The 27380-nt window shown below is 44.6% G+C and overlaps 1 protein-coding gene across 9 annotated transcripts; it reads left to right on the top strand.

Moving 5' to 3' along the window:
• The first annotated feature begins 54 nt into the window (after positions 1 to 54).
• ttll6 (tubulin tyrosine ligase-like family, member 6) lies at positions 55 to 27380 on the top strand. Of its 9 annotated transcripts, none has more exons than XM_083994584.1 (17): positions 55 to 211; positions 2206 to 2401; positions 5282 to 5473; positions 5735 to 5775; positions 6852 to 6973; positions 7376 to 7506; positions 9220 to 9376; positions 9468 to 9611; positions 10482 to 10567; positions 18057 to 18282; positions 19083 to 19261; positions 20378 to 20566; positions 22659 to 22884; positions 23283 to 23618; positions 23914 to 23985; positions 24903 to 25035; positions 26698 to 27380. In XM_083994584.1, the coding sequence occupies exons 6-17, from the start codon at positions 7397 to 7399 to the stop codon at positions 27024 to 27026; spliced, it is 2187 nt and encodes a 728-aa protein (XP_083850710.1). In that variant the 5' UTR covers positions 55 to 211; positions 2206 to 2401; positions 5282 to 5473; positions 5735 to 5775; positions 6852 to 6973; positions 7376 to 7396; the 3' UTR covers positions 27027 to 27380. The 9 variants fall into 9 exon arrangements, with proteins under 9 accessions (XP_083850710.1, XP_083850705.1, XP_083850709.1 ...); XM_083994579.1 differs by adding an exon at positions 560 to 609 and having other exon boundaries at positions 5282 to 5775; XM_083994580.1 differs by lacking the exon at positions 55 to 211 and adding exons at positions 585 to 609; positions 1522 to 1602 and having other exon boundaries at positions 5282 to 5775.

Below are 27380 nucleotides of genomic sequence, written 5' to 3'. Positions count from 1 at the left end.
GCTGAACGGGCTTCTGGGACATGTGTATGTGTGTGTGAGTCGCCGTTCATTCATGTTTACATTAGTAGGTTACAGCTCCACTTTGCCACGAGCCGAGACCACGACCCTACGGTAACGGAAACCGGGGAAAGCGACGCCACAGAAGCCCGGTCGGTTAGAGCCGGAAGCACCGGAAACAAGAGAAGAGGACACATTTTATTTTTTTGTAAAGGTAACGTCCGTTTCTTTTTTCTTTTTTCTTTTTTGTAAGCCGTTTACAAGTTGGTAGCACTAGCTTGAGACTGTTGCTAAGGAGCAGTCGGCATCGCGTTACCATAGCAACGACACTGCACGTTCTACGTTATTCAAGCCGTTAGTTTTTAGCTTCATGTTTGCTCTATTTTTATACAGATACAGACGAAATGAGACGTTTAAAGTGTGTCAAAAGAGAAAAACGATGTGTTTTCTTCAATTAATTAACTTTAATTCCGAGCAAATTTAAGTTTTCTGTCTGTTTCATTTATATGAGTAACGTTAAGCTACAGTAACTTAGCTAACAGATACTTTATTGATCCCACAGGAAATTAAGGTATCCAGTAGCGCACATGGTGGAGCAAAAATAAAAACACAGTAAGTAAGAAAAAATATAGCTACACAATACATCCATATACATAAATATGTGATTGTGATCCAACATAACTGTGAACATCCCACATATTTACAGTTACAGGAAGTAACTAAGTACATTTTCCCATGTACTGACTGAAGGTGCTGGGGTTAAAGTCTTGTTATTTGACCTCCATTATACCAACAACCTCTGCTAATGAACGGAAAGTGTTATGTAATAACATATGTAAAATAAAACACAACTTTATTAGAGGTGCTGTTGTACTGAAGTGCAAATATTCTGATTCGCCAAATCATGTAAACCTAAATCAAATAAACAGTATTGATTTTTATACATACATATAGTACCTGTCAATATTTGACCAATAATCCATCAAGCATATAAATCAGTGTGATTTCTATAGGTTCAGTCTCTAGCTTTTAATACCAATTTACATTTAATCAACTGACTTTACTCAGTGTGTTTTCTTGTTTTGACAAGGTTTGTGTTATGGACCACAACTACACATGTCGTTATGTACTTATAATGTGTTCATATTGTATTTATGTAGTTAGTTGTACAATCAAGACATTAAAATGAGCCTCATCTCTAATAACAGCAGGATTAAATGGTGTCATAGTGTTTATTGTTTATTGTTAAGATTTTAGATGCAGTCAACATCCAGTCATGTAATGGATGTTAATTTGGCCTTTTGTTATGTTGTGTTTTATAAATGACGAGAGCAGGACAGACATTTCCTAATCACCAATAATAAGAATTTGTTGTACTTTTTACAACAGCATCGCCTTCCTCATTTAATAACCTGAGATCTTTTTTTAATATGCAAACAATTCCTCTTTGCCTTATTTAATATCACTCCATAAAACCACATTATCCTCACATTAAAATATAATTGCTCTCTCCTGTAATTAAAGATTAAATACCTGCAAATGCCAAGTGCTTGAAGCTCAGCAGGTGATCTTTAAAGCATCATAAGGAAGACAAAGAGTAGATAAGTAAGTATGGAAGCGTGTAAGATGTCAGCTAATCAATAATTAATGCTGATTGACTGATTAATCAAGCAACCAGTGTTTGCCATTGTGTGTCATTCTTCCACCTCGTTATCATCCAGCTCCGTTTTATCTGATTGAAACCTGGTCGGCTGCCACGGCATCTTAGAAACTTAATACACGTGTTGCCTCGTTTATCTGCTTTCTGTTCCTCTTTGCCAACCTTTTTTTTTTGCCTCTCTCGCTGTATATTTAATGTCTTCAAGCTGCAGGTGCTGTGTTTCGTCTTGGCCAAGGAGATGGATGTCCAGCCCCGCTCTCTCTTACACCTGCGACACTTTTCAGCACAGATTTAAATTTAACGTTGAGGTGTTGAAAAGCACTTCTCCTATTTCAGTGGACAAATATCAGGGATTATCCCTCACTCCACTTGCTCCCTGCTGAGGTCACCTGATCATTTTCCCTCCATCGTGTCGAAGGGGATCAGGTGTTTGTCCCCATAGTTTTCTAATTGGTCACCAGATCCACCGCTGCTTGAGTGTGTATACCTGTAAGTCAATCTGAAGCGAAACCCTCCTTGTGATGATGCTAATCTTCCCGTGTCTCCAGAGGCAGACGCTGCTGCACTGAAGCTGAGATGTGGCTCTTCGGTTTTGTCTGCCGTCGAGGGCGACAGCGTCTGTAAGGGCCCTTAAAGACCACGACCGGACTCCCAGGACCAAGGAGGCGTGAGACAGAGCAGAGACAGAAGGGGGCAGCATCTTCCATCGCCTTCATCCACACAAATGTAGGCTTAACTATGTAGGTGAGTGACTGTCACTTCTTCAGATCATGTTTGTAAGTTTTATTCAGAACACCTATAGCTAAAACTAATGCAGTTTAATCAATACACCAGTCAACATTTCATTTTAGAGAGCTGCTGATTCAACTTCAGGGTCAATTATGTGCTGCGTGATTGAGAGACAAAATACTTTTTATTGATACCACGTGTGGGAAACGACAACGACGTATAGGACATGTAAAGTAAGGAATAAAAATATAGGCTACATAAACAAAATGTACTGTTACAAAATATTATTTAAATAGAGAAAAACTATATATACATGTTGTTTGGTCGAAGATAGGTGGGCATGGATTCAAGTAAGAGGTTTTTCTAATATTTTGACCACACATTTATATCAGTAAGAAGACAGAAATCTGAAATATTAGACTCACAATTACTTCAAAGTTGAATCTGCATGTCTGTGAGATTGTTAACATTATTATAACCTGCAGGAAAAGAGTAATACAATTTTAAACAAATAGTTAATCAGTAGAAAATAAATTAGATTAAAGAATAATTTAAGTGATTTAGTGAATCAGTGAACATTTGTATCAAGATTTTCTGCCCTTTTTGTTTTACAATGCAAATTAAACACCTTTCAGTTTTTGGAAAACAGCCAAACGTGGACTTTTGGACTATTTATGATGATAATTTAAAATGAAAATTAGCACTTTACATGAGAAAAATAAGTGAGCCATAATAATTTCATCATTTAGATGTTTTTATATGCATGTAAATTTAAAGTTCAGCCTTTCAGACTTAAGATAAATACATTGAACATCTACAGCAACAAGAGCTGGATGACAGAAATAAGAGTCTATCCCAACAAACAACTGTTATGCAATTTCTTCAAAGTAGGTTAGACGGTGTTAAATGTTGAATGTTGTGACATCAGGTAATCACCAAAGTCGTTGCTAATGAGCCTGGTCATTGTTGGCTGAGGACAGGTAACACAAAGGTGTGTTAGGTGTTTTTGTCCCCGTACCCGTTGTTGCTGCACGCTGAGGGAGGACCTGGGAGAAATCCTCTGCAGGGATGTAACTGTAACTGTAACTGTAACTGTAACTGGAGCCGGGCTGAGGTCAGTCGGGCGTCTCAACCCCAATGTGAAGCTCACAGTTCAGGGCCAGGATTATCCAGATCACTGGATCAGAATACCGTTACCTAGCACCGTAACCTCCCACTGTGTACCTGGGATGTACCTCCTTAATGCTCCAGCCCTGCACCACCAGCACCACGATCATTAGCAGGAATTAACTTGAACTCACCTTCACCCTCACACCAAGACACCAGATAGGAGGAGATCAGCTGAGACGCCGCCGTGTGGACGGATTTACAGACGAGGAATTAAACTCACCTGCTTTTATTCGGATAAACTTGAATCGTCAATAACACTGGACATGTTGAGCGTAAAAACTCCTATTATTCTGAAAGGCACACACTCTGAAATTCACCGATCTGGTCAAACACAAGACTGCACAGATGTATGAAGCCAAGACATAATCCACTATCAGGTGACGTAAAAAGATGTGTTTAGGGAAAGGCAGGGAGGGTATAATCTGAGAGGGGAACTTAATTTTAAGATAATTAATGTCACAACAACTCTGGAGAGTATGTGGAGTGAAATTGTGGGGAATGGTCTGCAGAAGGAGCTCAAAAATAGCACAAACATAAAACTGTAAAAAAATATATAAACATGTTTCTAAAAAAATATCATCAGGATCAAGAAAAGTAAGTTGGAGAGTGAAATCTTATTTTTGACTGCATAGGGATAGGTGCGTTGTTTATTGATTTGAATATTGGTTTGTTTGTATTTTGGGACACTATAACATGTGTTATTTATTTTATATGTCTTTTCATTTTTTAATATGTTTGAAATCTATCAATCTATCAAAATTTGTTGTGTTGAGCCACCACATAAACCTAGACTGAAATATCTCCAGTCCCATCATGGAGTTTGGATTTCTGGTTCCGAGAGAAATACTGTATCTCACCATGAAATTTGTTCCAGTGATTCTCAACCCTCCTGAGGATTTATTGCAATAACTTTGGTGACTCTCATTAACTTGCATTATAACAAAATAGCTGCACAATTATGGGCTACTTAGTGTTTAATGTGCCGACATTAAAACATCAAGCACAGTCAGGTTCAGTGAAACAGTGTCAGTCTGTTGGACATGTGACAAAATGAATGAATGAAAGGAGGGGGGAAGAAGCCAAAGATTATTAAATCCCACAACTTCACCCTATTCTAATTCCAATATACACTAAAATAAGTTATAAAATAGTAACAATAGTATGATAATAAATATATATATGGACACAAACATAAATACACACCCACATATAGTCACAATGAATTAAACTCTACTAAAACCTCCATATGAGCCGTATCAGTGGCTGTTTACTTCTGTGACAAGCCAGTGAAAAGCAGCGCAGCGTTACACTGAATGTACTTATTCCCGTTCGGATTAATTCCCCTCTCTCTATTGTTGTCGTATTAACCACTATTTGTATCCGTCCTGCCACAATAACTCTTGAACGCCGGCGTGTGACAGCGCGCCGACAGCCGGGGCACTCACCTGATGAGAGAAATGGAAACGGAAACATGACTCCGTGCTGCACTTACAGCGTGTACTTTGTTCTGTTTGATTGAATTTCACCGAGAGGCCGCGCGGCAGCAGCAGCGGCACATCCCATTAAAGAAGAACTATGTAAACGAGGAAATGAGAGTTGCAAAATGAAATGGGCATAATTCGTTTTTGTTTTTTATTTTTTTGTCTTCACTATCAAGTTTTTTCTCTTTTTTTTGTGTGCATCTGTTCATTCATACTCATTTGTCTTTGTTCCCAACACATCCAGGATGGCACTACCTGTGGACAGCCCCGACAGGAACGACGAGGAACATAAATATGAGGGAGAGGGGGAGGGAGGGGAGGAGGGGGAGGAGGGCGAGAGCCACGCCGAGGTCTGCAGCACCCTCACCCTCACCCGCCGCCGCCGCCGCCGCAGCCCGCCGCCCGCCACCAAGAAGAAGAAGAAATGCAAGAGGAGGTACTTTACTGCTGGAGCTCCTCCATTTGTTTCTCGTGCACTTATTCTCCCTCTGCAGGTATATTAACCGCCGAGCGCCACGCCACTTATGATTTCATAACGTGTCCTGGAGGCTCTCAAGTTTTTTGTTTTCCCATTTGTCCTCATGATGCCGGGGGGGGGGGGAAAGGAGGATGCATGCAGCGGCGGCGGTGGTGGCGTCTGTAGGTTCTTGCAGCAAAGCAGATGTCTGTCCCTCTGTCTGTGTCTCTTCTCTTCCAGATGACTGGTCATCAACCTCGCCAACTGCAAATACGAGAGCGGTACGTCAGCTATAAACGTCTGTCAGCGCAGATGTCTGCGGTCATTTCTTCATAATCGGCTGCATCTTTAGTCATGTAGAAATAATTAAAGTAAATGCAAATGTGGCCAAAAGTATGTGGACAAGTACTTTAGTCTGGGGCGGTTTCTATGGGTCCAATTAAGGGGAATCTTAAAGAGATAGTTCTAGATTTTGGCAAATTGGCCCATTGCCATAATCCCTATAGTTTTAGCAGTAGGTTCGTTACCTTTAATTGTCGGTGCAAGCTATTTTTAGAACGGCAGAGCAGAGCCGTGAGCTGCTCAGAGCTACGCTACGGAGGCTAATGGAATTTCTTGGTTTTCCATCAAACTCATCAAATACACAATCTAACAACTCCACAACGCTCTGGTGGACAAGTTGTGACCTGCACATTCACTACGCTATGAGATAATAACAGAACATTACCAGACAGAGTTGTTTTAGAGGCAAATGCAAAGACTGCTTGCTGGAAAACTGCCCCTGACGGGAACACACATCAGCAGTTTTGCATTAATTTACCTTCAAAACAACTCTGTCTGGTAATGTTCTGTTATTATCTCATAGCGTGGTGAATGTGCAGGTCACAACTTGTCCACCAGAGCGTTGTGGAGTTGTTGGATTGTGTAATTGATGAGTTTGATGAGGGAAACCAAGAAATCCTGTGAGCTCTGCTCCGCTGTTCTAAAAATGGCTTGCACCGACAATTAAGGTAACAAACCTACTGCTAAAACAATAGGTATTATGGCAATGGGCCAATTTGCCAAAATGTTGAACTATCCCTTTAAGAAGTTATTTCAATCCTCCAATTTTGCAGCAACACAAACAAGCAAAGAGGAAAACCAGCCAGTTAAAAGGGCGTGGGTTATTCCACAGTTTAGTAATCAGCCTGATCAGAAACCTTTGGTTTTGCACAAGAAATCTGATCAGACTGATTTCTAAACGGTGGAATAACAGTTTCCACGGACATCTGCATTGACAGACTTGACGTTGCATTTTATTTTTTAGATATTTATAAGTTATAATTATCTAAAAAAAAAAATGTCTACTGTGCCTCAGTGCGACGAGCTGCAAACAGATACGGCCTCAAAGAGCCGCAGACGGAGAACGACGACTGGACTCTGTTCTGGACCGACTGCTCCGTGACTCTGGACCGTGTGAAGGACCTGAAGCGTTACCAGGTATCTGACCGACCGCCGCCACCGCATCACTGCTCACTGCTCACTGCCGCCGTCATCACGTACTGTACGGCTAATTAAACTGAATTCTCATCACTGTGAGATTAGATAATTGTCCGGTGATTCAATCTTTACATATCGTTTTAATTATCCGTAATATGTTTACACATGAAAGTGTTTTAGCCTGTGACAGATTTGCCGTCTAATTGGGTGAGTCGGTGCAGAAACTACTGAGCAAATTAATACCAATGTCTTCTCATTAAATAAAACCAAGGTGGATCGGTTTATTTATTTATTTAACGTCTAGTCGTGCACATAAAAAAAAATCCAAAGTACCGTCCTGATAGGTTCACTGATTATTCCCCATATGAACACCATCGTCTGTGTTTTAATGTGTCTTTGCAGAAAATCAACCACTTCCCAGGGATGAGCGAGATCTGCCGCAAAGATTTACTGGCCAGAAACATGAACCGCATGCTGAAGCTTTTCCCCAAAGACTACAACATCTTCCCCAGGACGTGGTGCCTCCCCGCAGAGTCAGTTTTGTTGTTTTTTTTCTGCTTTTTCATGCTTTGGGCTCTTTCTCATTTAGTTTTTCTGCGTCTCAGGATTTTAAAGGAGACATATTCTGCCCCCTTTTCCACAAACTAAAATAGTTCCCAGTTGTCTTAAAGACATGTCTGTGACATGCTTCAGTCAAAATACCCCAAGGATCAAACATCACAGCTCTTTTCATCCTCTCAGAACAGCCCTGTTCAGAACTGCTGGTTTCAGTGCCTGTCCCTTTAACTCTTTCGCGACCATTGACGAGTAAACTCGTCACAGCCTGCCGAACGTTCACGACCATTGACGAGTAAACTCGTCAAAACCGTTTTTTTCCAGATTACGATAATAGACACTCTGAGGTACCCTGTGTGTGAATATGGTAGTCCTCTCATATGTAAAACTGTTTTAAACTAAAATCAAAACATAATGTTTTTTATAAACTGTGTGATCTTGGTTTTGTTTGAGTAATCGTTCTCCTTGAATGCTGCTCTGGGGACAGCGTGCAGCGCTGTGCGGCTGTCGGCTACAGTGTTGCCACTTTCTCGCTGAATCTGGCGACTTTACAAACCCTCTTTTGACAAGAGCGACCGATGACAAATCTGGCGAGTTTTTCCGGTGCTGTTACAAACGTTTCTGGTTTGGAGACTCGGATCTGAAAGCCTGTTATCACGGCTGTTTTCACGGTGCAGCGGAGCGGGCGGCGGGCGCTGTGCAGCGGGGGCTGTGACCGGCCGCCCCCGCCCCAGAGCACTCACCGCCGGCCAGTCACACAGGAGTGTCACAGAGCTGCTGCGCTGTGGCCAGAGACCCACACCGCTGCACCGCTGCTCTCCAAGCTGCCACACCCCCCAGATTTACCTACAAATATATTTATTTAGCCGTAGAAATGATTTGGGAGACGCCACACTGCAGAGAACCGGTAAAATGAGCAGATTGCCACTTGACACAAAAGTGCGTTTTTCTCTGAAACTAGAGCGGGAGCTCCGTTTTTGGAGAAACCCAGCTCTCTTCTCCTCCTTCGTACTCACGAACGAAACGGCGGAAAAACTCGCCGTTTTTTCGTGGAGCACGTTGTAAAGTCACTCTTCAACCAAGTGAAGACCGTTTGTTTCTAGGTGATGTACAGAGTTCGGTTCGACGTGAGAAAAAGGTAAACAAATAGCCAAAAACATGTGGTCCTGAGCGGATGTGCTGAGGAATTAGTGTGGTCGCGAAAGAGTTAAAGGCCTCATGCTGTGCACTTTTTTCTGGGTTTATTTACCTGCTGATATCCCTAACAAGATGTATCATTGGTTTTGAGTACCTGTGATCTGCTTAATTTTGTTTAAACGTGGCCCAGAGACCTCCCCAAGCATGAAAAAATAACCAAAATCAAAATTTTCATGCCATGGGGCCTTTAAATGCAAATAAACCACTGCTTGCCCCGCCCCTTCTACTGGTCCCAGGTAGGGGTGGGGTTATACAAATTCAAAAGCTAGTTACATCACTGGAAGACAACTGAGGGAACAGCTCATAAAACCACATGGATTTCAACCTAGGGAGCCTGAAAATTACAGATTTTTTTCATCAATTCTTGCATTTTGGGGGCCGGAAAGCAAAACAAACACCCAAATATGTGTTAAAGAGCCTTCAAAAAGTGATATTTCCATAATATGTCCCCGTCTCCGACTCCTCATCTGATGATCGCACGCTTCACTCTGCAGCTACAGCGACTTCCAAGCTTACACCAGGGCCAAAAAAAACAAGACGTACATCTGCAAGCCAGACACCGGGTGCCAAGGCAAAGGCATCTTCATCACCAAGTCCAGCAAAGACGTTCCCCCGGGAGAACACATGATCTGCCAGGTTTACATCTCCAGGGTGAGAGAGAATCTGTGAAGAAACACATAAAAAACAAAAAAAACAACAACAACACAGCTTCATGTTTAATGTTTCTGTTTTTACCCCACAGCCTCTCATCATCGACGGCTACAAGTTTGACCTGCGTATTTACGTGCTGGTGACGTCATGCGACCCGTTCAGCATCTTCATGTTCAAGGAGGGGCTGGCTCGCTTCTGCACCACACGGTACAACGAGCCGTCACACAACAACGTGGTGCGTTTAAAGGATCATCGAGTCTGGAAGTCGAATCCATCAATACAGCGTTTATATAATGAGCTTTACAGGTTTCATTCCTCCGGGCACTAAAAAGCTCCACATGCACCGTTTCCTCCTGTGTCGAGCTGCTTTAGGAAAATTACATCAGTTTTCTGTTCCTTTAATTTACTTAAAGGGATAGTTCAACATTTTGGCAAATCCTCCTCTCACCATAATCCCTATAGTCATAGCAGTAGGTTCATTACCTTTAATTATCGGTGCATGTTGTTTTGAGATCGGCGGGGCAGAGACGTGAGCTGCTCAGCGAACACAATGGAGGTGAACGGTACAGGTCCCCTGTCCCTCATCAAACTCATCAAATACACAATCCAACAACTCCACAACGCTCTGGTGGACAAGTTGTGACCTGCACATTCACCACGCTATGAGATAATCATGTAACATTACGAGACAGAGTTGTTTTAGAGGCAAATGCAGCTGGAACTACATTTCAGACGGCTGCTGAGTGGAGGGATTTCAAAAGTAGTTCAGAGTATATTATATGTATATTATTTATTAAAATCTTCTTTTTTTCTTTTTTCTAGTTCTGTAGAGAGTAATCGGGTCCAGAGTGCTCAGGAAGTTTTACACATGATGAGGGACACAAAAGTTACAGAGAGAAAGAGAAAAATCCAAGGCCCTCCTCTAGCAAAAAATATAAAAAGCCTTTATTGTTGGCTATTTCATTATGAAATGTTTAAAAACAGACTAGTGCATGTAAAAAAAAATGGAGCTACTAGGATGCAACCCACACGTAGCGGCAAATATTTCTGTCTTTTCTCTGATGTCCCTGTCCTTTGCTGTGTCTTTTTTTTGTTTCCCGATCAGGAAGACGTGTGCATGCATCTCACCAACTACTCCATCAACAAAAACAGCGAGAACTTCGTCCGTGACGAGGACATCGGCAGCAAACGGTAGAAACGTCCTGTGACTGATATTCTGACGTCACTAAACACTCAACATCCAGTGGTGCAGCCAAAGTGTTGTAGTGTTCGTAACCTGTATCACATAGACCAGGCATGTCAAACTCATTTTAGTTCAGGGAGTGAGAGCTATAAACCTTTCCCTTTGTTTTAATGCAAAGAAGTACATTATTAAGATGTTTTACACTTGTTTAGGAGGCTAAGTTGTAGCGCTAGCTCTTTTAAGGTTGTTACAGCGGTCAAGATGAGGTGCCGGTCAGGACACAGGAATGAGGCTTGTAGGTTCGCTGATGGTGGCATTTATTGTGCACTCAATGTTGTTGTATATACTTTTTGTTCATTCACTTAAACATTCGGAGTGGCACAATAACCCTCTTCAAACAAAAAACGACCGTGTTTCAGGCGAAAAAATACTATAAGTCCACAGTGAGCGCAGGTGAGAAAGAGGAAGGAGAAAAAACTCTGTCAGCTTGACTTTTCCTGTGTGCTCTCACTTCTTCACTGGTGGTGACTGCGTCACTTCCTGAGGCGCTCCTTCACAACAAGAGCATGCTCCTTCAGAATAAGAGCCTTTGATACAGCCGCCCCCAAATGTGCATGGCACATTTGCATCTAAGAAAAGGCTCAGTTCATCTTAGGGGGTTTGGAGGTCGGAGGAGGGTCTTCCTCTCCAGGTGGGAGAGCTGGTAACTTCACCAGTCGGGCCACTGGCCGTGTGAAGATGTGTCCTTTAATGTTGACATCCGCTGATCTGACACAACCATCATCACTGTGATGGACCTTGACCACACGCCCAACTGGCCACTGGGCCCGTGGCAGCTGAGGCTCCACCAGCAGGATGACTGCTTCATCTTGCAGATCCGGAGGACAGGACTGCCATTTCTGTCTCGTCTGGAGACCAGGTAGGTACTCCCTGATGAACCTGGACCAGAATTGATCCGCCAGGATCTGGGAATGCCGCCAGCGCCTGCGGCTCAGGATGTCAGTCTCTGGGTACACCACTTGCGGGAGCGAACCGTCGGGCCGCCCCATGAGCAAACTGTTTGGTGTCACAGGATCGATGTCGGCTATGTCAGCCGAGACATAGCCTAAGGGTTTTGAGTTGAGGATGGCTTCAACTTCCAGGAGCACGGTGAGTAGCACTTCTTCAGGAACAGGTTGTGATCCAACACATGTGTAGAGTGCTGACTTGACTGAACGAACTTCCCGCTCCCATACTCCGCCGAAGTGGGGGGCTGCAGGGGGGTTAAAGTTGAACTTGATCTTCTGACGGGCAAGCCGCTGTTGTAGCTCTGGAGCCATGTTCTCAAAGGCCTCCCTGAGCTCTCGTTGGGCTCCTTTAAAGTTGGTCCCTCTGTCTGACCACACTTCAGCGGGGGTTCCTCTTCTGGCGGCGAACCGCCTCAACGCCATCAGATAGGCATCAGAGTCCATGTTCTTGAGGAGATCCAGATGTACAGCTCTGGTCGTCAAACACTTAAAGATGATTCCCCAGCGTTTTTCTTGACGTCTGCCTACTTTAACCAGCATGGGTCCAAAACAATCCACGCCTGTGGAGTAAAAGGGGGGTTTATGAAGTCTGAGGCGAGCCTCTGGGAGGTCAGCCATCCTTGGAACTGAGGGCTGGCCCCTCCAACGTTGACACTCAGCGCAGCCTCGTTGATGCTTACGGACCGCCTCTCGTCCTCTGATGATCCAGAACGATCTCCGCAGCTCTGAAAAAACTCGCTCGGGACCTGGGTGGTGCAGATCACTGTCGTACTTCTGAATGAGCAGGTGTGTCACTGGATGAGCAGCATCGAGGACAACAGGATGTAGGGGGACATCGACATCTTCCAGCCGTCTGAGCCGACCACCCACTCTTATTAGGCCAGAGGTTGAATCGAGGACAGGTGATAGGGTGAGTAGGCGACTTGAAGGTGGCACTGGTTTCCCTCCAGCCAGGAGCTTGTAGTCATCAGGAAAGGACTGCTTCTGAGCTCTCAGCAGGATCTCAGTTTCTGCTCGCTGATAATCCTCAGCTGTGAGTGGAGTGCCAGAGGGGGTCGCTCCCTGGAGCTCTGTGACTGCGTCCTCTAGGAGTTCTTGCCAGGAACTGGATCTTTTATCCCCTGGGCCACAGTCTGAAGGTGAGGTGACTGTAGCTCCGCAAAAGGCAGTCTTTCTGAGCTCTGCTTGATCCTCGGGGGGCTCAGCGTTGGGCCTCTCTGGCCAGCTGTCTGGGCCTCTCAGCAGGAAGGGAGGTCCCTGGGACCATCTGTTTGGATCTTTCAGTTCCTGCAGAGTTTTACCTCTTGTCAAGTCGTCTGCGGGGTTTTGCTCTGAGTCCACGTAGCGCCAGGTACAGTCCTCCGTTAGCTCCTGTATCTCAGCCACTCTTGCTCCGACGAACACCTTGAAGCGACAGGACTGGGAATGGAGCCAGGTGAGCACCGTGGTAGAGTCAGACCACAGAGTGATGTGAGCGACTTCCAAGGTGAGTTCTTTGGTGAGGAGACTGGCGAGTTGTGCTGCGACCAGAGCGGCGCACAGTTCCAGGCGTGGAATGGAATGTACGCGTTTGGGGGCTACTCTGGAACGGGCGAGGATGAAGGAAAGGTGAATCTGGCCCTCTTTGGTCGCTGTCCTCAGGTAGGCCACAGCTCCGTAAGCCTGCTCTGAAGCGTCGGCGAAGATGTGCACTTCACGAGTGACAGCGTCGTAGTCAGTGTTTGCAGGTACATATGCTCGAGGAAAGGTAAGTAGAGGTAAGAGCTGGAGCTCATCTTCCCAGGTGGACCAGGCTTGGAGCAGAACTGTAGGTAAGTTCGGGTCATCCCAACCGCGCTGCTTATCCCACAGTTGCCGGATAATGAGCTTTGCCCTGGTGGAGAAAGGCAGGAGGTAACCTAGGGGGTCGTACTGTGAGGCTAGGACCTTGTAGATGTTTCTTAGGGTCGGAGCGTCGTAGGTCACCGGTCGGTGCTTGTAGCTCAGGGAGTCTCTCTCCCAGTTCCAGCTGAGACCCAGGGTGGACTCTTGAGGGTTGGCCTTGTCTTGGGCCAACCACAGGTCTAGGCTCTGTGATCGGGCCTCTGTTGGCAGATGATTCAGGACGCTCGGCTCATTGCAGGCCCACTGTCGGAGGTCGAAGCCTGCTGAAGACAGAAGATCTCTAAGCCGATCCACCAGCTGCTTGGCTTCTTCTGGAGTACGTACACTCTGCAGGCAGTTATCGACGTAGAAGCAGTGGTCGACAGAAAACCTCACGATGTCTTCAGGCTGGCTGTGATCTGTAACATGGCGTTGCAGTGCATACGTAGCACAACAGGGGCTACAGGTTGTGCCGAAGGGCAGGACTTTCCACTCAAACACTCTTGGGGGCTCATCGACTTTCAGGTCACGCCAAAGGAACCTCAGTAGTGGGCGATCATCAGGAAGAAGGCGGACCTGATGAAACATCCCTTTGATGTCTCCACTTACTGCGATGGGGTGCTCCCGGAACCTCAATAGTACGCCAACCAAGGAAGCTCCAAGGGTGGGGCCAGGCAGTAGGTACTGGTTCAGAGTTTGGCCGAGGTGTTGGTGAGAGCAGTTAAAGACGAGCCGGTGCTTCCCATTGTGAGAAACTAGGTGGTGGGGAATGAACCAACACTCACCGGACGGTTCCTCTTGAGTGACCTCTTGAACGGCGCCTGCCTCGATGAGCTTCTCCATTTCTGCTCTGTAGATCGCTGCTCGCTCAGGATCTTTCAGGAGTCGTCGCTCCGTGCTTCGCAAAAGAGCCATGACTGACTCCTTAGGGGCCTGCAATGGAGGCATGGCTGCATGACGTAGCAGTGGGGTAGCATACCTCCTCACCCCGTCGACCTCGGTGCGGACGGTCTTGGCATCCAACGATGCAACCGCTTGTTGGTCCTGTTTTGACCTAGTCACTTCTCTTTCTGGTCGGTGAGGTACAGCGTCCATCTGCCAGAGCCTCTCTACGTGGCGGTACAGCTCATCCATCTGTGGAGGGAAGGAGGTAAAGAGACACTGCACGGCGTCGGCTGGCCGCCCCATGGAACGGACAGGACCTTGGAGGGTCCAGCCCAGCCGGGTGTGGACTGCTGCGGGACCACCAGGCGGTCCGAGTCTGACTGGTTCCACAGGTGTGATGAGGTGCGACTGATCAGAGCCAAGAAGGAGCGATGGTCTGGCGTCCTTCAAGGCAGGTATGGGGAGGCCACGGAGATGTTTATACTTCTTCTGAAGTTGCTCTATGGGGTAGGTATGCTGGGCTAGGCTGAGTCGGCTAGCTGTGAAGGCATCGTTGATCTTATAGCTGACCTTGGGGTTTGCAGGGGGGGAAACATGGAAGGAGACCTTATGTCCATGGAGCACCTGTATGTCCTGCCGGACTGTCCGCAGAGGGAGCTCTTCTGGGGCGCCTTTCATTCCCAGTGCTTTGGCTGCAGCTGGTAACAGCATGGACCGCTCTGAGCCATCATCCAGCAGAGCGTAGGTGCTGAAGCTACGTCCTTCGTGATGGAGAAGCACCGGGACGACCTTTAACATGACCCGATTGCTGGCTCCAGGTCGGTCGAGGTAGAGGGAGTCAGAGGCAGAGCTGGTCAGGCAGCTCTCTTCCTTCCTTGCAGGCTCTTTATTGCTTCTCTCCGGCCTCAGGTTTATCTCGTGAAGGGCGAGGAGGTGTTTCCCTTGGCAGATGCTGCAGGGTTTCTTCAGCGTGCACTGAGCTGCTTGGTGGTTTCGCGCACAGCGCCAGCATCGCTTGTTAACTTGAATCCACTCCTTGAGCTGCTCTTTTGAGAGTTTGGCGACTTCGCTGCACTGACTGAGGTAATGTTCATCACTTTGACAGTAAGCGCAGTAGGCTTTCCTTTGTGGTGTCCTTTTCACAGGACTGGACGCAGAGACGTTGCCAGCCGGCTCTCCGAGACCATGTAGAACCGTCACCGTGTGTTTCCCAGAGCGAGTATCCGGTCTAGGAGGCTGTCTTTCCCTGTTGGTTCTGGCGCTGACTTGGCTGTCGAAGCTCATGCACCAGGACTCGTAGCTGAGCCACTCTGACAGGTCGTGCAGGGTGTGTGAGGTCCTAGGCTGCTTGAACTGATGGCGACGGAAGTCAGCTCTCTGTTCAGCGGGAAGCTTGGTCAGGAGGCGAACCACATGGGAGCCACAGTTCAGTTCAATCTCTCCCTCTGGGCCTAAGGTCTTGAGTAAGCCGACTAAGGACTGGATCTGGAGAGAGAACCTCTGGAAGGCTGGGATGTCACCACGTCTAATCTCAGGGGCTTCCAGGACACTAGCTATTTTCCTCAAGGCTAGTTGGTGAGGCTGGCCGAATCTGTCGTACAGGGATCTCATTGTGTCAGTGTAGGGGGTGGGAGAATTTAAATAGGCGTCGGCTATTAGCTTAGCTTCCTCCAGTCTCAGGTGATCCACAAGGATCTGGTACTTGAATAGTTCTGTGGAGTCTGGTGGAAGCAGGTTCTCCAATGCAAGGCGGAGCCGAGCAAACTCACTCGGGTCTGGCTGAGTGAGTTTTGGGATTGTGGGCTTGGGGCCTCTGTACACCAGTTCGGACACAGGGGGCTTTACAGGTTGGTTGGTGGGGAGAGAGCTGGGCGTCACCCTGGTGGCTGTTGGGGGAGGGGCTACTTGAGGCAGTACTGAGGGTCTTGAGCCTGTGTAGACAGGAGCAGGGTGAGGGTGTGACTGATAGGGCTGAGGCAGGGGCTGGTCATAGGGGGGAAGATGGGTGGGGTAGGGGGGATGGTGTGAAGAGACTGAAGTAGGGGGATAACAGGTCGACTGGGCTTGATGTGGCTGACTGCGAGGAGGGAGGTTCTGGTACATGTCCCGTGGCCCTAAATTGAGATCACTCATACCCGTCAGCATGTTATCCTCCGGTTCAGGCCAGGGTGGAGGGGCAGGCCAGTCCTCCTCGGATTCTTCATCAGGCTGTAGAAACGTAGGATCGGGCTGGGAGGTTGCAGCACTGGCCCCAATAGGTCGGTAGCTACTATGACTTGAGGCAGAGTCAGTGGACCGTTTCATATCCTTCCTCAATGAGCGGGCTTCACCTATTAGTTCTCTCATCTCCTTTCGAGCTTCACACAGTTCCTTTAATGTAGCCTGAAAGGCCTGTTGAGACTGTAGTAGTTTTGTGTTCTCTTCCTGTATGCGTTGGATATCTGGATGGAAGGCTAGGTCTCGATAAGAACTCCACAGCTGTGAGGTGGGAGCTCCAGGTAAGATATCCATGGCTAGGTTTCTCCTCTGGAGGTGTCTCTGGGCTAGCTGAGGCGTCTCTAGGTGAGCAGCATCCACAGGGAAGCCACCAGAGGGAGGCTGAGGTGAGTGATGGTGACTCAGGTTCACTAGGCCGTACTGGGGGAGGAGGGAAGCCAGCTCGGGGGGAGGGGAAGAGGGTGGCGGTCTCCACCATGATGAGTCTCGATGACGATTCTCCACGTAGTCCACATCGAAATCTTGGAGCCTGGCAGGTCGACGTGTGTGACGCTTAGGTCTGGCATCAGCGAGGCGCTCTTCGTCTGATAACATCTTGAAGGCTGTAATCCAGCTCGAAGGACCAATGTTTAGGAGGCTAAGTTGTAGCGCTAGCTCTTTTAAGGTTGTTACAGCGGTCAAGATGAGGTGCCGGTCAGGACACAGGAATGAGGCTTGTAGGTTCGCTGATGGTGGCATTTATTGTGCACTCAATGTTGTTGTATATACTTTTTGTTCATTCACTTAAACATTCGGAGTGGCACAATAACCCTCTTCAAACAAAAAACGACCGTGTTTCAGGCGAAAAAATACTATAAGTCCACAGTGAGCGCAGGTGAGAAAGAGGAAGGAGAAAAAACTCTGTCAGCTTGACTTTTCCTGTGTGCTCTCACTTCTTCACTGGTGGTGACTGCGTCACTTCCTGAGGCGCTCCTTCACAACAAGAGCATGCTCCTTCAGAATAAGAGCCTTTGATACAACACTAAATAAACTGTCCTTTTACAAAACATAATATGAACAACTTGAAATTTCTTGAGAAAAATATGTGCAATTTCAACAACATTTTGCCTCTTCTGTCTTCTGTGTAACTTTCACAACGCACGTTTGACAGCCCTGACATAGACTATAGTTAGATAGTTTTGTTAGGTAGGTTAGGTTAGGTTAGGTTAGGTTAGGTTAGGTAAACTTTATTGATCCCGCATGGGGAAACTATTAGACAACATAAACACGACACCAGATGCACAACAAACAAAGTAAAGGCCAATGAAACATGATCTAAAGGTAGGACACAATTGAAAAAGAGGAGGACATGATTAAATACCACAAAAGCCTGAAAAAAGTGAATAAATACTGAATAAAAGATAGTTATACTGATATATTAATGCATTTTAAGTGGGTACACCTGTGTATCACATAGCTCACATCACTTTCACATCTGTCTTCATGTAAACCCTGTGTTTTGTTGCTTGTTCTTCTTGTTGCGTAGAAAGCTCTCGACCCTGAACAGGCACCTGGAGTCCATGTGCTGCAACACGGAGAAGCTGTGGAACGACATCGAGGACGTGATCATAAAGACTCTGATCTCGGCTCACCCCATCCTCAAGCACAACTACCACACCTGCTTCCCCAACCACACCACGGGCAGCGCCTGCTTCGAGATCCTGGGCTTCGACGTGCTGCTGGATCAGCGCCTCAGGCCCTGGGTGCTGGAGGTGAACCACCGCAACTCCTCTGTTTAATATGTAACACAACACATCGGCCGTAAAACTCTCAGACTCGTTAATTTTTGTCCTTGACAGGCAGAAAAGTATCAATAGGGAAATTTTAACCACTTAATATTCTCCCCCTTATCGTATTTCACTGTCTGAAAGTTTCACATATTTCCTGTATCAGCTCTTTATTGAAGCTTTATGATGTTATGAGTTAAATATTAAATATTCAAACACAGACCTCCATGTTTTTATAGCGGCATCGTTCCATCAACACTGAAGCGTTACCGATGTCTCACACAACAGTTTATACAGAGTTTTCCCCGATTCCAGCCACGTGTGGAAACTCTAAAGCAAATACGTTTTTTCAATAACTTTTAAATATATATTAGTGGTGTGCATCTTCAATGGCCACACGATTCAATTCGATTATGATTCACCAGTCTAGGATTCGACTATACGATGCATTTCGATTACGATTCACGATGCATTTCGATGCATTTCAATACATTTCGATACATTTCGATGCATCACATCCTCAGTTTTCTATGTTGCCACACATGGCTTTTTCATTAATTAACATAAATAGTCAGATGAATATGATAACATTTTTTTATTTACACAAAATTAAATAGAAAATATCATTTAAATGCATTTCCACAATACAGCAGCTTCCGTGGAGTCTGAACACACAAAGAAAAAGAAAAGGCCTACAGCCTACTTAAAGGTGCACTTGTTAATTTCTCAAAAACAAAATGTGGCGCCCCTAATATATATATATATGTGTGTGTGTGTGTGTCAAGGTGAACCACTCTCCGAGCTTCACCACCGACTCCCAGCTTGACCGGGAGGTGAAGGACGCGCTGCTGTACGACACCCTGGTCCTCATCAACCTGGGCGCCTGCGACCGCCGCAAGATCACCAAGGAGGAGCGGCGGCGGGTGAAGGACCGGCTGCAGCAGCATCGATCCAGAGAGGCACGGTAAGGAGCCAGCGGTGGATTTGTACTTTACTTGAGTATTAGATTTCTTTGGTGCTTATTACTCTTACCTGAATACATTTCCAAGACAAATATTTTACTTTTACTCAAGTTAATTTCTAGGAAGGCTGAAAAGTACTCGTTACTTTCAGGTCTGCTCTTTCTTTTCTTTTTCTTTTTCTAAAATCCTATTGGACACAAGCTGTGTTTGTCAGAGAAGGAAACCCTAACCCCTAAAAGCAGCACATCAGTGCAGCTGGTTTCAAAGAGTTCATTCTCAGAAACAAGAGTTAAAGGGACAATGAGGAGTTTCTATTTGGTTATAAAAAAGTCTCATATTAATGTGGACGAATCTACGTTTCCACTTGTTAATGGGCCCATTTTCAAAAAATATATCATTTTGTCTCTATTGTCATTTTGTTATTATTAGTGGTGGTGGAAATGCTGGTCGAGCCGACCAGAGTTTCCTTACTTTCGGTTTCGTGTCGAGTCATGAGAATAACGCAGTTTATGGTCGGAACTACGACGGTATGTGATCGTCTTCCAACCTCTGACTTTAATTCTTGATGAATGAAAACATGAGTCTGTCTTGCGCCGGTCAAAGAATTTCACGGTGCGTGGAGGCTCATAAATGTAGTGTGAAAACACTTTGCTTTTCCAAAACTCCTCGTTGTCCCTTTAAAAGCTCCTTCAATTCATTTAGAAAAATTTTTAGTAATTCATTGATGTGAAAAATAAGAAATTTACTCTTACTCTTACTTTTACTTACGTAAAGTAAATTTAAAAGCATGTACTTTTGGATACTTAAGTACCTTTAAAAGCAAGTACTTTTTTACTCTTACTGGAGTAACATGTCGACTGAGCTACTTTTACTTTTACTACGGAGTAAATTGTACGGAGTTGACGGAGGAGGGAGGGAGTGAATGTTTCCCCCCAAGGTCACACGTCCTGCAGACACTGTACCGTAGCTGAACTGTGTGTTGTAGGTGACTGTAACTCTATGTGTCTGTGTGTGTGTGTGTGTGTGTGTGTGTGTGTGTGTGTGTGTGTGTGTGTGTGTGTGTGTGTGTGTGTGTGTGTGTGTGTGTGTGTGTGTGTGTGTGTGTGTGTGCTCCCCAGGTCGGAGGAGCTGCGTCAGTGCCAGGCGGCCACGGTGGAGCAGATGGAGCGCTACGAGGCCAAACACCTGGGAGGCTTCAAGAGGATCTACCCCAGGGAGGGAGGAGACAAATACGACAAGTACTTCAAACACAGCAGCTCGCTCTTCCAGGAGACGGCGGCGTCCAAGGCCAGAGAGGAGTGTGCCAGGTACCCGCCGCAAACACACCGCACGCCACACCGACATCGCCATCGCCCACGCCGCAGGAGGCTGGGACACAGTTACAGAGATTAAACCTGTGACTCAGAGATTTGACAGCTCAGACATATCCAAAAATATGAATATATTTTAATCTGGACCAATTTACATTACAAAACCAAACCAACCCCTCTTTAACACCTTCTCTTACTATAATATGAGAGCGCATGTGTATGATTCAATTCCATTATGATTCACCAGTCTATGATTCGACTATACGATGCATTTCGACACATTTCAATGCATTTCGATGCATCACATCCTCAGTTTTCTATGTTGCCACACATGGCATAATATATTTTAATCTGGACCAATTTACATTACAAAACCAAACCAACCCCTCTTTAACACCTACTCTTACTATAATATGAGAGCGCATGTGTATGATTCAATTCCATTATGATTCACCAGTCTATGATTCGACTATACGCATGTGTATGAATACAACAGTTAAAATCAGTTCTTCCTCCTGTTTATAAAGAATAAACAATATTCCTTTACATCACTAAAGAGGAGGTCACATCCAGTCAGGACTTTCTCCTCCTCTTCTCTTTTAAAATGTGCAGCGTACATTATCTTAGGATGTTTCCTGAATACATACGTATCAATCAATGCGCTAATTAATGAGCTAAATGGATTATGCAGAAATAACAACACCCTCAACATTTCCTCTAATTATAAATTCAGTGTGTTTCCTCCTCCTCCTCTGCCCTTTACTGTTGGTCGTTAATAATGTACGAGACCTGAGCTCCACGTGCACCCAGATAAGTATCGTACACATTCACAAATAGGTGGCTATAAAACATGTCTGTGGGGGATCTGTGTGTGTGTGTATGTGTGTGTGTGCAGGACAAAGGACAAAGAGGCTTCAGCTCTGGATGTTTGTTTATATATATAATATATATATGTATTAAAAGATATATATACATAAAGACAGAATCAGACCTGGATCAGTCTCTCAGGTGTAATTATCATCATTAACAAACATCACATTACACTGAAAACATGAATTAAACAAGACAATGATGAGCACACACACACACACACACACACACACACACACACACACACACACACACACACACACACACACACACACACACACACACACACACACACACACACATATTCTTTTCTTTTTATTATCTTTTTCTTTTCAGTTAACAGACAGACAATGAAAAACATAATACAGAATAATCAGATAATGTGATAAAGTAAAAAATATATATATATAATAAAGAAATAAAAGAACAACTACTAATTCAAATAATTACATAAGGTTTCAATCAGAGGAAACATTTTCATCAATATATGCACTAGGTACCATAACAACAAACACATGTAGACTGAGATGTAGACTTATAATTGCATATGTCTATATTTAGAAACAAAGACAATGAGGAGTTCATTACAAGTATAAAAAACAAACAAGAAGAAATCTATATAATATCTATAAGAAACATATTTTCTCACACATATTCTACTATATTTGGCTTCTTCTGTTATTTAGATAGATAGATAGATAGATAGATAGATAGATAGATAGATAGATAGATAGATAGATAGATAGATAGATAGATAGATAGATAGATAGATAGATAGATAGATAGATAGATAGATAGATAGATAGATAGATAGATAGATAGATAGTCATTTCCACAACAACGAAATTAAAAGTGCATCTCCTGCAGTTTTTAGTTATGTAACAATGAGATTTTAATTTAAAAACTGCATATTTGAGGTTTAAGCTCAGGATCACAGTAGAAAGAAACGTAGAAATGTAAATATAAAACTGTTCCAGCCTCATATAGAAGACAATAAAGGCCCAATGCACATTAATTAATCAGTAATAATATCCCTGTAATGTAACGTATATAGTATATATATATCCATATATATATAATGCATGTGTGGGTGAAAAAGATTTTAAAGGAGACAAAGATTAAAAAAAGACGAATGGGTTTAATTATCAGTTAACGATGTGAACTCATCAGAGACGGAGACTCAACAAGTTTCTCTCTGTTTTGTTTTGTTTTTGTTCAGGCAACAACTGCAGGAGCTGCGTCTGAAGCAGGAGCAGCGGGAGCGGGACCAGCGGGGGGGGCGGAGGAGAGAGCTGCAGGGGGAGACGGCGGGGGAGAGAGCCAAACCACCATCACTACCACTACCACCACCGCCACTGCTGCTGCCACCGCCACCACAGCAACCGTCAGCCCCACCGTCGCCCCCCTCCTCCTCCTCTCAGTGCGGCGACTGCAGCCCTGAGACGGTGAGTTAGTTAGAAACACGCAGCGACCGCGGGCGACCAGCAGGGGGAGTCGAACCTGCTCCTGATGGATGCTTCATATTCTGCCTGACCCCTCAACACTCACACTCACACTCACACTCACTCTCACACACTAAACGTATATTTACCCAATTTAGATTAGAGCAGAATAATATTCCTGCTGCTGATAAACTTTTATTGGACGTCGTCTCTCATTTTAAAAATTCAAATATGTTTTATTGTCGGGAGCTGGAAAAAGGAAGAAGGAGCGATCGGCGTTATCAAGGTTACCCCCTCTGACAGTAACGGCTAATATATTGTAAATACACACGAGGGGCTACACAGACGGTCGGGCAATAAAAACAAATTGAATCAAACGCCCCCTCTCTGTTTCTCTGCAGCCGCCTCTGTCCAGTCGGTCGCTGGATGCTGAGGCTGAGGCGACGGCGACGGTCCGAGAGCAGCAGCAGCAGGAGGAGGTGGTGAAGAAGGAGGTGAAGGAGAAAGAGGAGGAGAAGGAGGAGGAGAAGGCAGCAGCAGAGCGGGAGGAGCAGGAGCGGCGGACGGCGTTGCTCCGCAGGAAGAAGCTGCTGCAGGACCTGGGGGTGGTGGACCAGGTCTACCAGCTGCTGCACGGCCGCAGCGAGGGAGGGGGAGGGGGGGCGGCCCCGCAGGACGACAGGGACGGCTGCAGCCACGGCAACAGCAACGGGACGACGCAGCAGCATCAGAGACAGGTGAGACAGAGACTCGCATCACCAGGGATACCGAAATCACCAAATTCACCAAAATAAAAGTGTCCACCAACATAAAACTTATAAAATAAACATTAACTTGTAATACAATAAAAGCAAAATGTTAACTTAATGGCTCTGGGACTTTCTTGTAAATTATATTCCTTAAATTAAAAAGAGTTTCACCGCATTTTATTAGCTTGATGCTTTTATTTTGACGGAAAGGCCTGTGTCTTTCACCCTGGATCTGTTTCCTGCCAAAGTTTCCTCCTCGGTGATGTGAGTGTCTCTGTTTCAGCTGGAGGCTCTGACCCAGTTCCCCCCCAGGACGAAGCAGCAGCAGCCGAGCAGCACGCAGGTCTCACGACAGGTAAACACACACACACACACACACACACACACACACACACACACACACAATATGATCACATCTGTCTCCACATCTGGTTGGTTTACGCTGATAAAGAGCAGAAGCTGCTTTCACCGTTAAAACAGAAACAATCTGTGCAGATTCAGTTCCTTTGTGTCTGTTACTGACCTTAACTTTTTGTTTTAAGAGGAAATAACTTTTTTTTTTCTATACACTTTATGCTATCAATTATTTTTATTTGATTTGCTGATTTTCTCTATTAGGGTTATATGTATACAAATACATATACATTTTTGAAGTATAAAAACAGTGAAAAAAACATTTACATTCCCTGTGTCCACAGTGACATCTTCAATTTATTGGTTTTGTCCAAAATAAGAAAATTAATTTTCTTATTTTGGAGGAGGTTAAATCGAAAGCAACTGGACTTAGTTATTTGTCTAGGAAACAAATAAAAGTCCAGTTGCTTTCGATTTAACCTCCTTTGAGATACTATGACCTGGACAAATGAGAATATGCACCGGCTTTATGAAAAGGAAAACACAGAAAAGTGTCAGATGTCAGAGGGAGAAATATCAGAATATTTTAATATAATATATAAACAATTGAGGGATTATTTGGCTTTTTTGTTTTGAAAAAAAACAAACTAAAACCATTAATCAATTATTAAAATTGATTTTATATATATATATATTTTTTTCATAGTAATTTTCTTTCAATCAACTCATTAATAGTTGAATTCTGTAGGAGTGTTGGTTTTAACACTGACGTGTGTGAATCAGCTGCTCTGTGGGTAAAAAACGACGAACAGCATCAAATTATTTTCGGTGAATTCAAACTTATTAACGATTAAATAATAATTATTATTATTATTATAACTTATATTAATTATTGATCCGTTATCTGTGTTTTCTCAGCAGCAGCTCGTCCAGTCCCACTCCACCCAGCAGCGTCTCCTCAGGCCCCCCATGGAGCCGCAGGAGCCCAGGGGCCGCCGGAGAGCCGGGGACGTACGGAGGACCATCAGCGCCAAGCGCACACACTGGCCAGGTACACATCTGTACACACACATCTGTACTGTAAACACACATCTGTAAACACAGCTCTGCTCTTTGCTGCCGTGACGTGACAGGAAACAGAAACAGAAACAGCTCTGTGATTTTTTTAAAATCTTTTCGTCACATTCACACTGTTTTTCTATTTGTATCTTTTTTTTTTTGTATAAAATACTTTAAAAACAAAACTGGCTTTTTAACATTTTATATCAAAACTACTTTCTTCATAATTAAAAATTACAAGTGCTAAGAAGCAGCTCTCAGCATTTAGCATCACAAATATTAAAGTTTTTAATTCTTATTATTGCTGTTTAATAATAGAGGAGTTACGAGCAGCAGCTTTATTATTATTAATATTATTAAAATAAAAATAATTTTCATTTCATTTATTTTTGATTTATTCCATTCATGGTATACATTCTTCACAAGGTTGCACAAAATTACATAATGTACATAGTCACCATGAATGAAAAGGAGCAGGATGAAGAAAACTTATAGTACCTGCCCCTCTCTGTTGTTATAACTACAATGACTTACTTCAACACCAATATTATACTCTATTTCAAAATATTAAAGATGATGAAACATAGTAGTGACAAGAAAACAAACAAAATAGCAGCGGACACCACGTCACGTCTATCTTTTTCTCTTTCTCCTTCTTTTTCGTAGACGCTTATCTTTTCTTTTTTAAAACATTTTCTTAAACTGAGACATACTTGTACAACTTTTCAGTTCCTTGCTTTGTGAATGCCATAATTTTACACCTGCAACAGAAATACACATTTGTTTTAAAGGGGACATACAGTATTCTGCTCATTTCTGCTTCTTGACATGGTACCTTGATGTCTAAAAGTAATGTTAGTAACATGCTTTGGCCAGAAAAACCAGAAGATTGAGCACAGATGGGTTTTCAACACACCAGTTTCACAGCCCTGCTCTAAACGGTCGGTTTAGCGTCTTCGCTCTGGTAGCTGAGGTAACCATGGGAGCGAGGGCTTCAATATTCACATCACAAATTAAAACGGCTTGTTAAGAGACACATTTTCTTACTATGGCAGTTTACAAAATATTGACGTAGTTGTCAAAACTGACATTTAAGGGGTGAGGAGGCACTCCGGATACGCAAATACACATACTAAAGCTATGAAAAAGTGAGTTTTGCATAATATGTCATAATATCAGGGTTCCTACGCAAGTATGGGAAAGTATGGGAAAGTATGGAATTTGATTTTATACATTTCCAGGTCTGGAAAAGTATGGAAAATGGAAATTATTGTATGGAAATATATTTATCTTAATACTTATCTGGGTTTGGTCTCATATGAAGTTACCTGGGTTAATTATTTTTGTATGTGCTACCTATAGCTACAATCTCCTGGAAATTATTTGGTTACATAATGGCATACACATTCAGAATAATGAAAACAAATGATTAATTGCATTATTTTTTTTATATAATGCACAACTATTTACTCAAATATCACAAATTATTTGAATTTTTTACCAAGAAGTCTGGAAAAAGTATGGAATTTGGAAATTTCAAATGTGTAGGACCACTGTAATAAGCTTAACCTTGCAAATGTCTGTTTGTAATAAACACATCATTAAAACCTGAATGAACTCTTCCTCTCTGTTTCTTTCTCTTCCTCCTCCTCAGTCGTCTCCGTTGCCGTGAGACAGGACAGCCGGAGCAGCGTCCTCTCCGACCCGCGGTCCCGTCCCGGCATCCCGGCCGTAAACCACCACCACCACCACCGCCCCCCCGGCCCGGCCCCCCCCGCCCCCGGCCGCTGCGCCTACACGTCCCACGACCCCGCCGCCCTGCAGAGCCTCCTCGTCATCTCCACGCGGGCGCCGCTGGTCCGCAGGCCTGGCTTCTCTCACATGGTCCACAGCTCGTCCCGCAGAGCCCCCCCCCCAGCACGGAAAAGGGCAGTGAAGACCCCCCCTATACCCCCCCTACACCCCCCCACAGAGACCTCATGACCCCTCAGAGACCAGGACAGTCCAGATCTGCTGCTGCTCGACCCTGAAGACAGAGACTCGAGGCCTGACGCTATGACAATAAAACTAACACACTGTGTCTTTGAACGCCTCGTAAGGTTTTATACATGACATGACACCTGCAGTTCACTCTGCCGCCGCCTCCTCCTCCTCCTCCTCCTTCTCCTCCTCGTCCTCTCAGAGCTGACTTTATAACGTTTTACACTCACTCGTTGTGTTTTCAGGGATTTGACACGTTTTCACTCGGAGGACGAGTTCGTGTTCGGTGCCAAATGAAAAGCACAGGCCTCATTTAACACAACGTGGAGCACGAGAGAGACTCAAACTCTGCATCAG

This window comes from Trachurus trachurus, assembly GCF_905171665.1.
Source record: "Trachurus trachurus genome assembly, chromosome: 19".
Taxonomy (NCBI): Eukaryota; Metazoa; Chordata; class Actinopteri; order Carangiformes; family Carangidae; genus Trachurus; species Trachurus trachurus.
This window is presented reverse-complemented; position numbering and strand designations above follow the sequence as displayed.

Coding starts and splice junctions, on each gene's coding strand:
- ttll6 (XM_083994583.1), top strand. CDS start 7,397: ATGAGCGAGATCTGCCGCAAAGATTTACTGGCCAGAAACATGAACCGC. Junction 9,612..10,481: donor AGCCGTCACACAACAACGTG/GTGCGTTTAAAG, acceptor TTTCCCGATCAG/GAAGACGTGTGCATGCATCT. Junction 22,885..23,282: donor GCGACTGCAGCCCTGAGACG/GTGAGTTAGTTA, acceptor GTTTCTCTGCAG/CCGCCTCTGTCCAGTCGGTC.